This window comes from Sinocyclocheilus grahami, unplaced genomic scaffold, assembly GCF_001515645.1.
Source record: "Sinocyclocheilus grahami isolate Dianchi unplaced genomic scaffold, SAMN03320097.WGS_v1.1 scaffold55.1, whole genome shotgun sequence".
Lineage (NCBI taxonomy): Eukaryota > Metazoa > Chordata > Actinopteri > Cypriniformes > Cyprinidae > Sinocyclocheilus > Sinocyclocheilus grahami.
Genome location: NW_015505234.1, coordinates 1,224,822 through 1,244,857, shown reverse-complemented (window position 1 = coordinate 1,244,857; position 20,036 = coordinate 1,224,822). Strand labels below are relative to the sequence as shown.

Genomic DNA, 20,036 nt, shown 5'->3' with positions numbered 1-20,036 from the left:
CATGGAAGTCGACATGGGTTGCGCGTGATGCCAAAGTAGAGATTATGAATGTATTTTGTTTGGAGGCATTACAGGCTGGTTGGGGTATGCGAGACAAATTAAGCCCTGTTAGTTACAATTCAATTACATGGATGGGTTACAAAAATAGTCTAGGAGGGTAAAGAAATGTAAATGAAACCTTCTATGATGACGCCTGGCAGGAGGCATGAGCGCGGATACTGTAAGTAGAGGCCGGCAACCTAAAAAGCAGAGGTGGAATCACCTATGATGAGAATGTCTGAAAAAACAAAACCATAACATTAACCTGAGATTGAGCTGCACCTCATGAGCAGGTGCAATGGTAGACTGTATCAAGGGTGCCTAAAGTTCACATGCAGAGCTAGAGAGTTTGTTGTAAATAATAATAATAATAATAATAATGAGTTAAAAAACACAAGGCAATGGACTAAATAAAAAAAATAAAAATAAATTGCTATTCTCTTTTTTTGTATTTTTTTTCTTTTTTTGCAAGAAGAGTATAAAGCACAAGAAAATGGACTGTAGTGGAGATATCATAAAATATTAAACCTGAAGGATTTCTTTTACACATATATATATATATATATATATATATATATATATATATATATATATATATATATATATATATATATACATACACACAACACCCACAAAAGAAAACAAATAGCAGCTTCTTTCTGTACAGACAAATAGGTGAACATCAGAACTGTAAAAAAGTTATCAAAAGTGACTTAAACCAATGATTTGTGTGTAAATGATCTTGTGGTCTAACATAGAACTGTAAGACCCTTCTTAGAATCATATGAATTGTACAGAGAGACTAATGACTAGTCTAAAAAAAATACCTGCTGTGTACAATGCCTCGCTCATCTCTCAAAACAGATGTCGATACAAATTAAGCCCCTGTTTTCAGTTTGCTTCATGATCGAGCCAATCCCTTATAATTCATATCTCCTCTCTGCAGCGCACCAATCTCTTCACCTTCGTTATTAGTGCCGCAATCTTTTCTTTCGACTTGAGTGATCGCTTTCACAGAGGCTCAGCTCACAGATGGTGGGTTCAGCAGGAACTGCAATGCAATAGTCGGAGATGAGAGCCATATAAAAAGGAGAAAGGGGAAAGATTTACAAACTCAAGCTGATTGTAAAAGATGAGGTCCAGAAATCCCCCATAAAAGACAGTATGAGAGTTTAGTCCCTTGATTGCGCTACTTTAAAGTGCAACCTCGAAAAATCAGCTATGAATAGGGGGTTAGGTAATGATAAATAACTTTTTTTTTTATTATTATAAAAAAAAGAACATTTGCTTTGGCAAAAAATTTGGCAGTTCCAAAAAAGCCCACCTCACTCTCTAACAAACACCCTTGTAATGGTTTAAGTAGAAGGGTGGATCAACCAGTAATGTGACCAATCATGAGAACAAGCGATCGCAGCTAAGAAAGTTTCTGCAGCATCTTGAAATAGAAATGTGATGACAAAGACAGTTTGACCGTTTTAGTTGAAGAAAAGTACTTGCGCTGAGGAGGGGAATGTGTAATTTTTTTCTCGTATGCACCCTGAAGGTGTTCACGGGCTGGGCTTGCTGGCTAATATGTTTGTCTCTCTTGTTTCACAATGAACTGGCAGGTTTTCTTCATTTAGAAACATTAAAACAGTTTTTTTCACACAAGTGAAAGCCAGGTGGTGGTAGTGTGGTGGTTTGTTCTGAAATCTTAAATATTGCAAGAGTTCTTGTAGGTTTGTAGTCACCAATCACCCTAAACTTCCTCCGTCATTCAAAATCATTTGAACAAAATGATCCATCCAGACAGGACACAGTCCAACTGGTTATCGTCACCACGGTCAACCCTGGGTTTTGATGCCTCGAGAACGAAAGAAACATGACCACATAGACAAAAGGGTGAGGGAAATGTGGGTACCCTGTGTGAGGAGTAGAGGGAGACTGAGCAGTCATGATCAGCAGGCCGAGGATTGAGGCAGTGGCAGCGCTCGCTCGTTCTTCCTCCCTCCGTTCATGTGCGCGTAGGGCTGCGTCTCGTCGAACGCCGGCCCCAGCACCACCACTGGCCCGGTTGCTGCTACCTGTCCTGAGTGCTTGTCTAAGGCCAGGCCCGGAGAGGCTGAGGAGGAGGGCGGTGAGGTGGAGGGGGTCGGGGCAGACCCCATCGGTGTCCCTGGCCCCTGAGCTGGGGAGAGTGGCTGTGGACTATGTGTCTGAGCCCCTGTGCTCCCCTGAGAGGAGGGGGCCATCATAGAAGCAGGATCCAGTGGAACGTTCTCCATATTCTCCACCTCCATGTCCAGTTCCTCAGTGTCGGGTGGTTTGTTCTCCTCACTGTAGAAAAAGCTAACCTCCCGGAAGGGCGGCTCCAGTTCTTCTTTTATGCTGTTGATGATCTCTAGAAAAGACGGTCGCATCTTAGGGTTGTACTGCCAGCACATCCTCATCAATTCAAACCTGTAGACCAGATACAGATATTGCATTACAGTTTGATACTTGATCAAAAATCACATCACAAAAAGTTGCTTGCCTTATCCAAAATACTTAATTGAATGTAATGCAATAAAATGACTTTGAACTGCAAAATAATGCACACTAAAAAACAATTGATTTACAAACAAATGACTCTTATGAGCCAGTTCATTTGAGTTAATCAAAAACACACAGCGCCACCTGTGTTGTCTGATTTATGAACAAATGACTCTTTAGAGCCAGTTCTTTTTAGTGAATCAAAAACATACAGTATGTCCAGTGTAGCTTAATAAGCCTGACAAAAAAAGACAGTTTACGGTAATTGAAATAAATCTGAAAATTAGAAATGTTGCCTAGGGAACTAACTAAAGTGAGTTCATTGTAAAGTATTAAAATATAAAAACAAATAAAAATAGAAATATTAAAAAAGAAGGAAACTTACAAACTTATATTCTCCTAACAGAGGAGAATTTCACTTATTTGTACGCAAAACGTAAATTATAACTGAAATATGCCCATATAAATCAGAACTAGCAACACTTCAGTGTTGTAGTGGTAACAGAGGTAAGCACTTTTCTCTTTTCAGAAAATGTACAAATCTTATTTTCATGTACAAATCTCACTCATATACTGTACTGCATTGCAAACAAGCAATACAATGTCTATAAAATGTCAAACCCTGGGGTGTTTTCACACTAAAAATCTCCACCCATCAACAGGTGGCAGTGTTCACTAGAGCTAGAGCACAAAGAAGTGTTGTGGAACAGACAACTTCTAGAACATTTTGTGGTCATACACACTGAGAAGTCCACTACGCCAGAATTGCTATCCTAAACACTTCACAGACTCGTTCTATGTGAACAGCTGAGAACACATGAAAAGCAAAAGAGCCTAAACAAAACAAAACAAAAAAAATCATAAACCCATGATCATAACAGTTTGGTGTGGTAGTACTGTCCCCACCACATCTTGGCAAAACACAAGCTAAAAATAGCGTCAGCACTCACTGGCCCACTGAAATAAATTTTAAGTGATCTCCAGCCACAGGTTCAGAGCAGAGCAGGGCGCCTTAGCCACACAACACAGAGGCCTTCTCGCAAAGACATTCCACAGTATCGGGTCAAACAGCGCGCTGGAAGTTTCTCTGCAGGGCATTAGGAACTGACGGAAAGTTAAACTTTTCTGTGGTTCCAACTTCTGAGACATTCTCTCAAAATAAAGGCAAGTTTTTTTGGACACAGGCCTGGCATTCGTGAGTAACCTGCCTGTTTGGCATTTGTTGGATCTCAAATTCATAGCAGAGGAAATCTGTCGTTACTCACTGAAATGAATTCAAACCCATTTAGAAAATGTGATCTTGCCTGCTGTTTGCACCCTCTATCACTTTTCCGAAACCCAGTGAGCTACCTTCCTGTGTACTGCCTCTATGGATGGCTGCCTTCTAAGGAAATGCATAAGCATCCTAACTGAAATAAAACCTCGCAAGTTACTGTTTTGGAGCACTCTACAAAGTTAGCAACTCCGTAAATAGCACTCAGCATGAGAGATTCAACTCAAAATTGATTACAAAAGAGTTTGATGTTAGCATGTTAAGCTAACAGCAAAACAAAAACAAAAAACCCTCTATGAGCCTTAAAAATGTTGATAATTTTTGCTATTGAATATCTCTTGCTTGCCATTTTATAAAAAAAAATTTCACTGAGCTTGTCAATGCATTTGTAATAATATTTTACAATATTACTGTTTTTACTGCATTTTTGATAAGAAAAATGCAAATCGGATAAAAGTTTTTCAAAAACATTTTAAAAATCTTATAAACAGTAGTGTAGTCATGTCATGACTGTGAGGCCTTAAAATGCTGTCTAGGTAGGCAGCTCACTAGGTTTTGGCAGAGCTACTGACTGTCAAGGACAATTATGGTACAAAATCTAAAATTACAAAAACAAAATGTCTTTTTTCAAAATCAGCAAGAAAAACCTATGATTCCATGATAGGATTAATGATATACTATTTTTAAAAAAAAGCAAAACTGCTACAAAAATATCATAGTTGAACAGTTTTGGGATAACAATGTCCAAATAGTGAATTCAGCATGAAGGGATCTACAAGCTATTTCTGAATCCCTGCCCTTGTATTTCAGCCAAGTATTACTTAAATTCTCATGATATCAGCTGGGCGTAATGATGAGATACAGATGACAAAGTCTTATAGCGCTAGCTATTTAGTGTAGCACATGTTCAATCCTCCTCTCTCGTGCAATCAGGACATCTCGTCGTAGCTGCCATGGAAACCGGGGGTTTGTGTTTCCATAACAGTTGCGACAAGAAAGAGTGACCAAGGGAGAAAGGGGTCAGGAGAAACGGACAGACCTCATGCCTCGCTACTGACATCAGCCCTGAAAAGGAGAACGGCAGACCGGATCAGTGACACAGACAGACACGCTCTGAAGAATATAAGCACAAGAACCTCTTAATAAAAAGTAGAGCAGCATGGGTCACCGTTCTGGTCACCCCCTGGGAACCACACATTCTCCCTTCTATGGACGGAGGCTCCCTGACAACATGATGTCACCTGTCTCCTTTTAACCTGTGACGCAAATGTCACCAGTCAGGCTTTCGCTTGGCCTGACGTTAGCAGCAGCGTCTGGTGACATACTATCAACATTTTAGCGTGATATCGCATCCCTAAATAGAAAAAGGCCGGTTAGAGGACAAAGGGTTAACATTGTAAAGCAGAGTGCCAAATTTGGGAGCAAAGTGCAGTTGGTGGACTCACAGCATGTCGGGACAGTTGTCCGGTTTATCCAGAAGTCCTCCCTCCATGACGAAGCGCAGTACCTGCTCATTGGACATGCCCTGGTATGGCTGCTCAGCTAAAGTGGCAATCTCCCATAAAACCACGCCGAACGACCTGAAGAAAGAGGAACTGGTTAAAACAACTTTAAGGTCAAGAGATGCATGAAGAGCCGCTATGAGACAATTGCAGTCCTGCAGAGCCAAAAAGCAGCACTAGCCTGCGGCGTGTGACTGCAAGGCTGCGGATGCATCCATGTTATTTTTTTTTCTAGCCTGGAACAACAAAATGCTCATTTTCAAAACAGCGCAAAATTTGCAAACACCGCGTGAGCCGCTGACCTGAACTTTTCCCTTTTAGTGTGGTGTTTTTGTTAGCCCTGTGTTCCTCATTAATGAAAATGAGTCCATATATTAGCCGGCGGCCGGTGAGAAAGTGCAGCAGCGGACCAGAAAGTCGGCAAACCCCAAATAAAAACCACACAAAGAGTACACTGTTGCCAGTTGTTATTCATGAGTTCTCTGAGGACAAATTTTCTACATTGGCCGAGGATCTGAGACAAAGCTCAACACCCTTTAAAACAGGACTATTACAACAGTGACTTGCATCTAATTGGCTGCAACATCTGTGTGTTGAAAGACAAAACCGCATTAGAGCTGGACTTTTTCAGGGGAAGGAAACAAATAAAGACACCTAACGGCGAGGTTTATGGGAGTACGAGATGGGAGCTCGCTGTGGCTCTTTTCATCTCAGGGACTTCAAAAGCAGCAGATACGGACGAAGGGACAGGGAGGCGGGTCTGCGCTGGCACACCAACTCCATCATTACCAAACATCTGGAGAAGGTTAGGAGAGCACAGAGTGACAGAGCTGTGGGACGCTGAAGATTGGGAAACAGCAGAATTGGAAGAGTCGGTCTATGGCACCGTGACTGTTCTACTGAACCACCACTGCTGGGACAAAAGCTGTGGAGAGACAGTCTGTCTGAAACAAAGAGACAATGTGTTTGGGCACGCTTCGCTTGGCTGGGACTGGAAGAATGTCTGGAAGTGATGCATGTTCTCCCTTGACAGGACATCAGTGGAAAAAAAAACATTAAATGGTTTTCACCTCTTATAGGCCTATGAGGCTTCCTGTCGTATTAAGAAATATAAAGAGACAGTTTCAATGCTTTCTGGACAGCTGAGGGCCTGTGGTGGACAGGGGCTACTGAGTCTCTGATGGGACAGCCTGCTGCTCAAAAGAAAAAGAAAAAAATCACAGTTTTTCTGCAGTCAAAATCTGGACACACTTAAATGAAACCTTTTTGATTTAAAAGCTTATAGCTAAATTATTACTAGGGGATTTTATTTATTTAAATAAGGAACGTAAGTTTGTTGTAATATTTTCTTCACATGTATTTTTATGCAGGGTTTTATAAATGAAAATACACAAAAGGTGAAATTTCTATTAATTTAAGTATGATTTTTTTTTTTATCAGATTCCGCAAAAATATTAAACAGCATAACTGTTTTCAACTTGATAATAATAATAAATATGAAAGAAGAAATGATAACCAAATCACCACAATATAATTATTTCTGAAATATAATGCGACACTGAATTAATGACTGCTGAAAATTCAACAAATTTACTGTATATTTGATCAAATAAATGCAGCCTTGTTGAGCATAAGAGACTTCTTTCAAAACCATAAAAGAAAATTGTACAGACCCCAAAATTTTGACCAGTATGGTGGGTCCAAATGTTTGACCGATACCGTATATGCAAGCGCAAACCAATTCACTTACACATACATGATGCAGTGAAACAACATAGTCTTGCATTTATCTCTGTGTGAAGAAAAATCTGAGAGAACAGGGGGCTCATACCAGACATCAGAATTTGTTGTGAACACTCCATCTTTCAAAGACTCCGGTGACATCCAGCGCACTGGCAGCAGCCCTTTGCCTCCTTTGCGATAGTAATCAGTCTCGTAGATGTCTCTTGTCATGCCAAAGTCTAAACACATGAAGAGCGCAAACACCTTCAATCCACTGGTGTTCAAAAAGATTATTGAATTTATGGATTTATGTGATGTGCTGCAAAGAAACACTGAGATTTACCTCCGATTTTAACTGTGAAGTCATCAGCAACCATGCCGTTTCTAGCAGCCAGGTCCCGATGGACAAACTTGTTGGCATTGAGGTATGCCATCCCATCCGCTATCTCACCAGCCATCTGAATCATCTTCTTCAGCGGAGGCAACGACTGGCTGCTAGAGCCCTGCTACATGGCGGGAAAAAAAGAGCACAAAGGCTGCATTTAACACTTCTGTTTCTCTCTTTCTCTACTACAAACCCTTTTTGAACAGCTGACTGAAATAGCGAGTAGCTTTAAAGAAATGTGAACATTAACTAAAAGGGGGCATGAGATGCTGGCCATAGATCTGAGCAGAAAGAAAAATAAAGATAATAAGCGTAATTAACTAGAAGTGTAATTTTTATCTAAAAAGCAGCAAGATAATCAAAGCAGATGAGATATTTCTGTACCTCTTTGGAACGGAGAGAACGCAAGTAGCTCTTCAGATCACCCCGTGTCATCAGCTCCATTATAACTAGAGTGGGCTGGCCTTGTGAAACCACACCCAAAAGTCGTACCTAAAACAGGGTCCAAAAAAAAGAATGAGAGCTGAAATTACACTGTGATGCAACAAACCTGTGTCTGAACAATCTATGTGAAAAGCATCATTGTTTTGCCATTTGTTTGGCGCTGCAAGAGGCAAAGAAATGATACACTTGCATAAAAATGACAAATATCTTTAAAGTCCCCCTGTAGTCAAATATTTTATCCCTTAAAACTTATCTTTGATAATCAAAATGACATATTTAAATGTTTTTTCTTGTGAAAGTAATTTTCTCATGCCTTAAAATAGCTTGAATGTAACTCAACGCCCTTGCCTCATTTACTATACGCTGATCTATGAATATGCAAATTAGCCCCGCCTCCACTCACTCACACCTAGCGCCTCCTGATTCACTGAAATGTAGTAAACGCAAAACAATGGCATACACGGATAATGACTGATAAAACTATGTTTTTACTAGCGGACAACTACAGTGAATACTGTAATATTCGTTAACGTTACTTACTTGACGATGTTGTGTCCTCAAAATGCCTTGAAGACTCAAATACAGCCGTTTGTGATTCTTAATTCGCGCCCGCGAGCATACACCTGACTCCGGGCTACTTTTACACTGTTGCCGCGGGTTATAATGCAAGTTAGCGGTTCTAAATTCACATGAAACCACGGCCTCATGGGTTTTTTGGTCTAATTTATTTTTGGTTTTGTGCTGGTATTGGTATATTTTGCATGCTTGTGATAGGAATCGATCCCTTGACGTGATTGGTTATTGGTTTGTGACGTAGCAAACCTAGGGCTGTTTCAAACCACATTTCTGGGAGTGCCATTGGGAAATTTTAAGGAGAAAATACTCAGCAATGATGTTGATTAATGGATTGGCACATGGTTTGTCTAAAAGCATATTAAAAACACCACATAGACAAATAAACAACATAAAAAAACTTGATTTTCACTACGGGGGGACTTTAAGAACTTCAAAGTACGATTTGTTGGCAAACCAAATGCTGGATGACATTCTGCCCTCTTTCTTACCACATGGTGACAGTTGAACTCCTTCATAACTGAAGCTTCGTTCAAGAACTCGATGCGTTCACGCATACTGGCGGATTCATTTACAGTCTTGATGGCCACTCTGGTCTCAGGTTCATCTTTGACGACGCCCTTTGCGATGCCCTCATACACCATACCAAAGGAGCCCTGACCCAGCTCACGACACATAGTGATTTTCTCCCGAGCCACTTCCCATTCATCTGGTACATACACTGAGGAAACAGAAATGGAGTCAGCACATTTGAACAGGCAGTGCGGGGTAACATACATGACAGTAGAAATGAAAAAAAAAAACATATTTCAGTCATTCAAAATTGATTTCCAGGATGTGTAATCCAGTGATGAATCATTATCTTAACGAGCATATAGCTTCTTTTTTTAACATCAAAACATCTTTAAAATGTATATAAAATAAATATTGTGAAATAACTTTTATATTTGTCATTTTATTTTTCTTACTTTATTGAAAAAAAAAATGCAAAAATTTTTTTGAAACATAAACCTCACTAAATTTTGGTATTTTGTATATAGGTCTATTTGTGTTCTGTGAGAACAAAACATTAGTCAGTATAATACTGATATTAAGTTTACCAGAAAACTGCAAAAAGAAAATCAGTTAAACACTTAAAGGGTTAGTTCACCCAAAAATGAAAATTCTGTCATTAATTACTCACCCTCATGTCGTTTCAAACCCGTAAGACCTTCGTTTATCTGTCTGACCCTGCATAGACAGCAATTCAACTAAAATGTTCCCAAGTCCAGAGACGTAGCAAGGAGATCTGTAAAATAATCCATGTGACATCAGGGGTTCAACCGTAATTTTACGAAGCTATGAGAATACTTTTTGTGCACAAAAGAAAAAAAAAACAACAACTTTATTCAACAATTCGACTCCTCCGCATCACCCTGTAGCTCCATTTTGGAGAGTATCAGCTGGACGTAAACAGCGTATGCTGTTCTGTGTAAGCTGCGCCACGCCGGATTTGTTTCCTACGTTGTTGTGATTTGATCTGAATGAAAACAGCATATCCGTGTGACGCAGCTTACACAGAACAGCATACGCTGTTTACGTCCAGCTGATACTCTCCAAAATGGAGCTACAGGGTGATGCGGAGGAGTCGAATTGTTGAATAAAGTTGTTGTTTTTTTTTTCTTTTGTGCACAAAAAGTATTCTCATAGCTTCGTAAAATTACGGTTGAACCCCTGATGTCACATTATTATTATTTTACAGATCTCCTTGCTTCGTTTCTGGGCTTGGGAACATTTCAGTTGTATTGCTGTCTATGCAGGGTCAGACAGCTCTCAGATTCCATCAAAAATATCTTAATTTGTGTTCCGAAGATGAACGAAGGTCTTACGGGTTTGAAACGACATGAGGGTAAGTAATTAATGACAGAATTTTCATTTTTGGATGAACTATCCCTTGAAAGACAATCTGGTTTCTGAACAAATTTGACATAATACTCACTTTCAAAAGGACTGAAGTATTCAGGGTTTACAGAAGCATATAGCACACCATTTCCTAACCTGTCACTATTCCTGAAAGGAAACATTGAAAAACATTTTGAAAAAATTTTGGAAATTAAAATAAAAGTCTATTTTTTACTAGATGGGACATCAACCTCTTTTTGGTGACAAAGACGACAACGGAGATCACTGCAGTGAGCAACAGTAGCACTGTAACAGGAATAATGATGGCCAGATAGAAGGCATTATCATAATTTCCTGTAAGAAAGAAGGACATTTGTACAGAAGTAAGAAATAAATATGACAACAGACTGAAACAGACCTCTCTACATTTCCATTAAATAAGCTATTTTAAAAAGTTGCCAGTAAGCACACCTCCTAAAAATAAACCCATAGGTTTCTTATGTGCGTTCTTACTTTTAGGGGGTGGCACATAGAAGGACACTGGTTCAGTCCAAGACCCATTCCCAGCCAAAGATGTTGCTCTGACCCGGGCAGAATAATTTCCAGAGGGCAAATTGCTAAGCTGAGCTCCTCGCAGCACTCTGTACTGCTGCCGTGATACACACTCATGCTTCTCAGGCTGTAACACACACACACACACACACACACACACACACACATACACACAGTTGTTTTGTGGCATTGGCTGCAGTTTTAACTATTTCTTAATGGTGTAGAAATAGTTAGTTGTCGCACTAACCTCAGTTCCCAGGCGATATTTGATCTCATACATGAGGATCAGTCCATTAGGGTGATGAGGTTCAGGCCACCGCAGCAGCACTGTTCCTTCTCCCCTCTCATCCCTCTCCTGAGTTACAGTGCCGGGAATATCATCCGCTTTGTCTGGGAAAAAAACATAACTCTGCTCAAGACCAGTGCTCTCTTACAGTAATTCAATAACATTTCAATTGCATTACCGTTTTAATTGCTGTTAACATGAACAGGATAACAAATAAAAAAATCATGCTGTAGGCGCAGTGGAGAATTACTGGAATTTTTATATTTTGCTGGACTGGATATGCAGTCATTTGCGCATGAGTTTGATTTGTTGGTTTTGCTGACCTGCTGGTTTGGTTCTAGAGAACACAAAAGCTGCCGCACTGCAACGGTGGATCTCATAGTTACAGGCGTGGATGTCGATGCGGTACACAGTGAAGGGCTGCAGGTTGGATATCTCCATGAACTCTGTATAGACTTTGTCCTCGGAGAAAGGGTACTCTTTCTCATGCAGCTTTGGGTCAGTGATGTTACTCTCCGTTCCTGTGTTGTTCCTGCTTGCACTCTGCAGCAGTGTGCCATTGGCCACTCCAAACAGGTCTCGCCGCTTCCTGTCAGGAGGTCTGAGACATTAAAAAAAACAATTAAAGAGGAAGAGGAGAGGAAGGAATAGGAATAGGAAAAGCAAAAGAAAGAGGAGGGAAAAAATTTACAGGAAAGAGAAATGGAAAGGAAAAGGAAGTAATAAATGACAGTGAGCAAGGAAATTAAATGGGAAAAGGAAGTAGGAGAATGGAAAAGGAAAGGAATTAGTAAATGACAGTAAATTGTAAAATAAGTAAGAAAAAGAAAAGAAAAGTAAAGAGGAAAAGGAAATGAAGTATTACTTGACAGTAAGATATCCTAGAAAGATGTAGAGCTGTCAGCAGAGTCTACACTGGTTTAAGAGCATACAAGCCAATTACTGCACACAATTACTCTACAACACACACCACTTCCTTTTAACGCGAAAGCCTAATTCTCTAATGTCCTACTAACAGGTCTCTTAGTAACACTGAAGATACTTTCATTACTCTACAACTTACAGGGCTCCTTTTTCTCTTCTGGATATTATCAATCATTTATCATCCTAAATGATGAGCTCTTTTAAATTCTTATGAGTGTTATATATCCAGCTGGGCTGGGACTGATCGCTCATAGAAATTTTTTTTTTTTTTTAAAAATCCAAGAAATGTTAACTCTCTCTCGTCTACCCTGACCCTTTCTTCTCATTCTTATTCTTCTTCCTGTCCAGGTATAAAACCAGTGTGTATTCATGAAGCATTTATTTGCACCATCAATGCTTACTATAAAATATATACTTGCAAATGAAGCACTACACATACAACAAACATTTATGCAGATGAGAAAATGAAATGGGAAGGCATATTTGGCACAAATATCGAACATCCTTAATAATGATATGACCGACTCTGCCTCTGACGGTAGAGACAGTGCATATAAGCAAACTAGGCGATAAGCAAACTAAGTCGCTGGCTACAGGTCAACCCTGTCGCCACTAAAGACATGCAGTCAGCAGCAACCACAAGAGCTTACCAGACACCAACAGACCCAGTGCCACTTCACATATATGACTAGGGTAGGGTCACAGCCTTACCTAGAGACACGTAACGATTTGCTCACTCAGGATCTCTGTAAAAATTCAATAGTCAGACCAAACAATACGATCCACCGCAGATGGGAAAGACAGGAAGGTTTGAGATGAATGTGGGGGAAACTCCAGTGTGCCAAACAAATACAAGAGAGGAAAGTGATAGTGTCAGACACAAAGACTGACAGACAATAAGTGGAGACAGGCAATACAGGTTTTCAGCTTTCGTCAAAAACAGTTTGAGGAAAAAAGTTTGGGAATTGTAACTAGTTATAGATTGATGTACTGAACACATAACAATGATAACTGTGGCTTCTTGGCTGATTACCAGATGCTTTTTGTTGTCAGTAAAGAAATTAAATAATTGTTAAAAAATACTACTTTACTAAAATATATTACTATAAACCTGTGATAGTATTAAACATATCCATACAGTATATATACGTACAGTCTATTGTGCCAATTCTCTGATATAAAATTATTCAAATAAAATACAGAAAAATACTAGTCATATTGGTGTGCTGTCTCTAAACTCTGCCAAACTTGAGTCTGCTTTAGATGATCCTGTTGCATGTGAAAAAGTGAAAAGTGTTTTGCTCTATAGACGTAATAGCAGGTGTTTTTCCAGTCTGACATGACAACACAGGCAGAAAGGCTTGTTTGAGTGTCCTATTTAACGGTCTTCAAGAAGCACATTTACAAGCAATTATGAACTTTAACCACTGATGATTATGAAAGTTTAAACATTACTATAAGCCTTATTCTGCCAACTCAAATCAATCAACTGAGAAATGACAGTAATGAGAGAAGATTTTTGTGTGTGTTTGCTTTTGTGTATGTGCAAGAGTGGAAACTTTTAATAAAAGCCAATGTAGAACGCTGTAGGAAGAAACAATCAAATCAACTCTAACCACATTCCATGTCACTTCCATTGAACGGTGCTCTTTCATCACTGTGTCTGTCACGCGACTCTGTTCCCCTTTCAGGCTCTGTCTTTACATTTATTTTGAAAGATGAAGCTCGCGATTATGGTAAGGGGTGTTACATTTCCGATGAGTGCTTACGGTGTTCGGCCAATCACAATGCACTGGGTCAGCTGGTCAATCAGAGCAGACTGCGCTTGTCAAAGGAGGGACTTTGTAGAAAACAAAGCGTTTGAGAGAGGCGGGGCATAGATGACCTACAATAATGTACAGTATTTGAAAAATAACGTGTTTTTTGAACATTAAAGCATGTCAACATATGTTACACCAAATACACAAAATAATGATCTTTAAAAAAGCATCATATGACCCCTTTAAGAGTGGGGATTTTGGAAGCAACTGGACACTATTAAATACTTACTAACTGGGGATTCAGATCACCCTTGAGGGTGTTTACTGTAGAAGATCAAATCATATGTTACTTGAGCATCACATTAACACCTCTACAATACAACTCTACTCATCAAGCACAAAGAAAACCCATATGAGTGAGTAAAGTACATCCATAATATACAGTACATGTACTGTATAAAATCTTTTTTGTAACCTTTAGCCCAGGTTCAGGGTCTTTACAGTCAGGATCTGCCTCTTGTCTACAGCCATAAACACTGATCTTAACCTAAATGCTACTGGCACTGACCGCTGACTAGGAAAAGGTCAGGCTCGCATCAAGAACTAAAAAGACAAGAACTAAAGAGACAGGGTCTTGAGGGAAGATTTTACACCTGCAAACCTCAGATGAAAGACGTAACAGCAGATGTTGACATAGCAACACTGACAGCAGCACATCCAGTCTTCCTTTTCCCAGGCAGGAAGGCTTACGTGTCATTGAAGCAAAGGCAACACCTCACATCCCACTTGGCAGAAAGTCAAGTCTTCACTGAAGCGCAGGGCTCAGGAATGACTCGGACTCCCATTACAGGGCCCGAAAAGTTGATCAAGCTGTGTGGGTGTTTGAAAGAGAAGACAGTGCATCCACACCTCCTCTCGAAAGGGATCTTACTTTGGAATTCATTAACATTCCACATAGGTTTGCTGTACATTTCCTGGGAGAAATGTACAGCAAACCTCCAAAGCAAAACAAAGAAAGCGTCTGAGGAAGGAGGGAGAGAAAGCGAGCGAGAGGAAGAGAAAAGGGAGGCGACCGTTGAATGGAAAAACATATCCGCTTCAATCAAGTATTTAGCATCTCCAGTTTTTCTCAGACTCGATCGGTTATGTCTCGAACATCGATAATGAGGTCTACTTAGTGGGAACGGAGAGTGACAAATCTGTCACCCCAACTTCTAAAGGAAACACAGCAAGGGGGCTGAGGTTGTTGGGTCAAGATGGAAATAAGTCATCAGTGATGGAGAAAAGGAAGCATACTAAAGGAAAGCATATTTACATTTAGAAAGTCTGTTTTCCATCGATTAGAGATGGGTTGACGCTGATGGGGTGCATCACGCTGTCCCTGAGTGAACCGCAAACCATTACCTTGATGAAAATAGGGCTTCAATAGCAGAAGTTTGGGGAAGCTAAGTGGTAGAAGATGTTTGGAGACATCGATTTGTGCATCAATACTCATGACTCAAAACCACCCCAAAATGCACACACACTCACAACCAAATAAACAACCCACAAAAAAGCCTGACTGCAGATGTCCTGAACAAACTCTCAGAAAGTCTCAAAGCATGTGTGTCTGAGTAAACCTGAACCGGTTCCTGTGTGCCGTTCTTCTCCCGCATGAGACAAGAAAACATCCGATGCCACAAGCAAGGTAAACAGATAACACAATGCAGACGTCACTCCTCATTTCAGCAAACAAAAGCCTAACATGGAGCGAGCCCTCAGCCGGCGGCTGCTTTCCAGTCTCATTAATCCAGTCTGCGTCTGTTTGTGCATGCCAAATTACAGCCTGCTGAAGTCTTAATATGCAACCGCCACCGTCGCTCCAGCAACAAACAACGTGGCTGCACAGGCCTGGAGTTCGTACCTTCCCCCCCTCACAATCTAATTCCGCTCCAGCCTCCGCTGCTGGCACCTACCCCTTTCCAAAACCTCATGTTCTGATCTTGTCAGCCCCATGTCTAAATAATTAGGCCTCGGTCCGGGCCTCCAAAATTCTGGTTTTGATTCTATGAAGTCAAGCCGCCTCAAGACTATGAGCTCAGACCCACTTTGATAATAGCTCTCCAGGAAGACTGAAAAAATTAAGGGCTTCAGACCACTGTTGTAAACTGTGGCAGAAAGTGCTGGGAGTAACCAGGATACTGAGGGTCCACCTAACCTTTCCAGTACACTAGAGTGATAGTTTTCCATCAGGACCTAGAATTCAAATTGGACATCAACTGGCAATTCACAGTTGTGCCAAAAATATTTGTCATACAAAAAGTCAACAAAAATGTCCTTAAAGAAGTATTCTGAGTTCAACAGAAGTTCAAATGACATCACTAATGTGTACCGAAAAATTATTTCAACTCAATCGAGGTTAAGGTCAATGAAAGTGAATTGTATAAAAAAAACTTTATTTATTTAACACTTATTTATAGAAATTAATTTAAATGTAATTCAATTTTTATGCTTTTTATGGTTTTAGGCATTAGGTAATCATGGCAACAAAGTTGTAAAATTTAACTTTTTGGTTTGTAAACTAAATATTAACACTAAAATCATGTTAACATGCAAACTGTTTACATCCTTTGACTATATGTTTGAAGATTGACCTCATTTCACTTCCATTTTAAGTAGGGATGCACCGATACCACTTTTTCCAGTACTTGCCCGATACCGATACTTTTATTTTTGGTACTTGCCGATACCGAGTACCGATACCAATATTTTTATTGCATTTGTAATTTTTTAAATATTAGGTACAGAAACCAAAAGAGTATGTATAATGTTAGTTGGTTAACTTAATTTACAGTCAAAATCACACTTTACTTTATTTTGCTATCCTCACTTACATAAATGAACTATAGTGTCCTGCACCCACTAGTAAAAAAAATATAAAAAATTATATCTGGTTTCTGAATCATTTTTGGTTTCACTGTTTTCACTTCGGTTATTTTCACACTTAATTATGCCTATTAAAATGTATTTTACAAGTTTTCGTTACTTTCACTGTTAATTTTTTTGCTCTGTGGTACATCATCTTTAATTTAATAGCATTAGAGAAGCGGCTTAGTACCCTCCCCGTAATAATGGAGGGAACCACTCGTTATAAATCTCCTAACTGTGATATTTTCAGAAATAGAAGCCGCGTTTTTTCATCTGAAACGTGCTGCGATTTCTATTCCAAAGCCACTCATATAATGCCGAAACACTCAAGCAAGCAAAACACGTGCAACGCATGCAGGTATTTGTACTGATGCAGAATAGTACAGCCTAGCGCATTTCACAAAGGCTGCTAGATTCACTTTTGCCAGAAAGTCGTGTATGCCTAAGGTTGAAAATTAATAATGTTTATAGTGAATGCCCCTATGCAGGGGCGTCAGACTGGGGGTAAAACCAGTACTGATTACCAGGGCCCCAAAGGAAGAGAGGGCCCTTGAAAAGTATGGAATATATTTTATTTTACCTGGATATTTTCATTTCTTAATTAAATTTCATGATGAATGTCAGATGAAACGTAAATTTTGTGTATTGGCTGAATAACTTGGTTGATTGACTGACGGTTTCATGATCCCACCCCCCTTGCTAATGCACCAAATGACTGCCTATGCACAGGGCCCGGGATCTTGTGCAACGCCCCTGCCCCTATGAATGGTTTTATTTTTACGATTTCGTTTTAATCCAAATGATGCGTGTGCTAAGTGAGTGAACATCTAAGATCACACAACAGAATACTGAATGTTTAACGTTATATTCATTGCATACATATACTTCGTAGTAGACATCCTTAACGCCTTTCTGCTGTCTGTTGTTCTGTTGTCGGTGTTTCTTTGTCTGAATATGGTGCTTATCACATGCTTTGTGGTATCGGCGTTTGGTATCGGGGCATTTTAACGAGTACGAGTACGAGTACAGGAGACCAGTATCGGGCCCTAATTTTAAGTGCTTCACTGTAACCAAGATTTAAAAATTTTGAAAATTTGTGTGGTAATATTTTGCCACAAGTGATGTTGATTTGACTTGTACTGAAACTAAAATATTCTTTATTCAAAATAAAAGAATTCAAACATTTAAACCGGGCTTAGGCATCTGGGGTATATAAATGTTTTCAAATAGCAGGAGATGCAAGAGCCCACTGAACCGAACGATCAAGTGTGATACGAGCTTCAGAAAGTGCCGTCAGTGCATGTGTCATACCTTGGTGTGAAGATGGAGTTGTGCAGGAAGTTCTCGAAGACTTTTCGGTAAGATCGGTCTTCAGCTTCCGCCTTTAGGTCCTCCTTGGTTTTTGGGCAGGGGCAGCAGCCCTTCTCACCCCCACCAACATCTGATTTGGTGGGCTTTGTTTCACCCTCCATGTCCGACAAAGCCGTGGCTGAGATGCGGATGGGAATTTTTAGCTCTGTAGTCAAAAACAATGACACAGACTGAGTTGATCATGCAACAATAACACAAGCTTCACACGTTTTGTAAATATAGTTATTGTACGGTTCTCTGGAATACCTGACTCTGATAATAATCCTCCCAGGCACATGATTTTCAACATAGCTGTACTAGTTTTTGATCTCTCGTATCACTACTCTTTCTTCTAACATAATAATTTCAACTGAAATTAATCATTCAAATCTCTTTATTTATTTGGCTAGTAGCCATCTGGTAACAGGGATACATGTACACTCACTATACATCAAATTTCACTTCATATATTGATGGCTAAATTTCTAAAATAATGCTGAAAGGAGGCAGAAGGTTGACGGTTAGTGGTGGTGATGAGGATTGACTACGCAAAAGGGCACTTCAATGGTGCACACTTACCTTTAGAGCAGTAGTTATGCTGGTAAAGTTCACGGTCTTCTGCCTGCTGCTGCCAACGGAGCAGGTAGAAGGTTTTGTTTCCGTTGGGAAAGATGGGAGGAGACCACTTCGCCATCAGGGATGAGGAGGAGTTGGCATATGCACGGGCATCGAGGGGCATTGACGGCGCTGTGGAATTGCAAGATATTAGTTGCTGTAATAAGTCAAATTGTAGACTGGATACTGGATATTGGAGGGACAGTGGTGAAGCCAACCTGATGCATTAGTGCGGATATAGACCACCTCACTCTTAGCCCCCAGAATGTGCTTGTCCACTACAACCAGGGTGACAGCTTTCACAAAGATGGCATATTGTGTCCAGGGTTTAAGAGGGGACAGCAATACCCCTGGGTCTGCCGATTTCTCCTGAGGAAGGTCTACATCCACCATGTTCCAGCTATTAGAGCCACATCCATCTTGTCCATCGAATTCTGTGATGTTCTGGAATGGTCTATATTCAGACAACAACGCAAAAAAAAAACATTTATATAATGCTTTAACTCTGAAGCCGCTAATAAACTCAATGTGAATAATGCGTCTATAATAGTAACTTCTAGCAGGCTGATACTTACGCCTCCTTGTAATACACGATGAAGCTGATGAGGTCTCTGTAGTCAGGCGGTCGATATCGCTCCCAAGTGAGCTTTATCCGAGTACTCTGTGTGTGGTTGGATTTGAACTTCAGAATATAACTCTCACCTAGAAGAGGGGTCATAAGAGAGATTTAACTAAAAGCACCCATAAGAGTTCTTCAACTTGAATGTAAGACTGTGCCATGGCCTTTCCATCTTTCATGAGCTTCTAGGAATCAGAGTGGTATTAGAAAAGGCACTTCTGTTAATGCCTCACCAGTCTAGAGTCAGAGCAATTATGTTCTGCGGAAAAAATACGACTACATTGGTTAAGCCATTATCATCGGTCTTCAAAGCAAATTCGCTCTATGCAGAAATCTGTCAAACGCATAATAGAGCAGGTACAGACTGGGACACCTTGTGAGCAAAATGCATTTTAAGAGTCTTGAGTGATGTCTTTGTAGAGAGATAATGTTATCGTCTACCAACCGTTTTCACTTACAAATGCCACTGCATCATATAACAAAATATCAAACCATTTATTTACAAGAAAAAGTGTACAAGCACACTTTCACTGTTTAAAACCTTTTATAAACATAAGTTAAGATTGCAAACTATAAAATGATAGATATACTGTTCAAAATGTATATATGACACTTTCTGAGAACTGACTCTGTACATCTATTAAAAATGATCTAGACACCAGTAAATGCAAAATGTCTCAGTTTTAAGTTACT

The 20,036-nt window shown here is 39.9% G+C and overlaps 1 protein-coding gene across 2 annotated transcripts; it reads right to left on the bottom strand.

Moving 5' to 3' along the window:
- Nucleotides 1–682: 682 nt before the first annotated feature.
- Nucleotides 683–19,478, bottom strand: LOC107583745 (insulin-like growth factor 1 receptor). 2 transcript variants are annotated; one of them, XM_016270042.1, is made up of 15 exons: nucleotides 19,300–19,478; nucleotides 18,943–19,178; nucleotides 18,689–18,856; nucleotides 18,071–18,275; nucleotides 11,492–11,769; nucleotides 11,130–11,272; nucleotides 10,844–11,009; nucleotides 10,582–10,684; nucleotides 10,428–10,498; nucleotides 8,941–9,170; nucleotides 7,817–7,924; nucleotides 7,391–7,553; nucleotides 7,157–7,286; nucleotides 5,269–5,403; nucleotides 683–2,478 (listed from the first exon to the last, which is right to left on the bottom strand). In XM_016270042.1, the coding sequence occupies exons 1-15, from the start codon at nucleotides 19,440–19,442 to the stop codon at nucleotides 1,977–1,979; spliced, it is 2,781 nt and encodes a 926-aa protein (XP_016125528.1). In that variant the 5' UTR covers nucleotides 19,443–19,478; the 3' UTR covers nucleotides 683–1,976. The 2 variants fall into 2 exon arrangements, with proteins under 2 accessions (XP_016125528.1, XP_016125529.1); XM_016270043.1 differs by having other exon boundaries at nucleotides 7,391–7,550.
- Between the last annotated feature and the right edge of the window lie 558 nt (nucleotides 19,479–20,036).

Coding starts and splice junctions, on each gene's coding strand:
- LOC107583745 (XM_016270042.1), bottom strand. CDS start 19,442: ATGACCCCTCTTCTAGGTGAGAGTTATATTCTGAAGTTCAAATCCAAC. Junction 11,010..11,129: donor AATATCGCCTGGGAACTGAG/GTTAGTGCGACA, acceptor TGTGTGTTACAG/CCTGAGAAGCATGAGTGTGT. Junction 2,479..5,268: donor GACAACTGTCCCGACATGCT/GTGAGTCCACCA, acceptor TCTGGTCTACAG/GTTTGAATTGATGAGGATGT.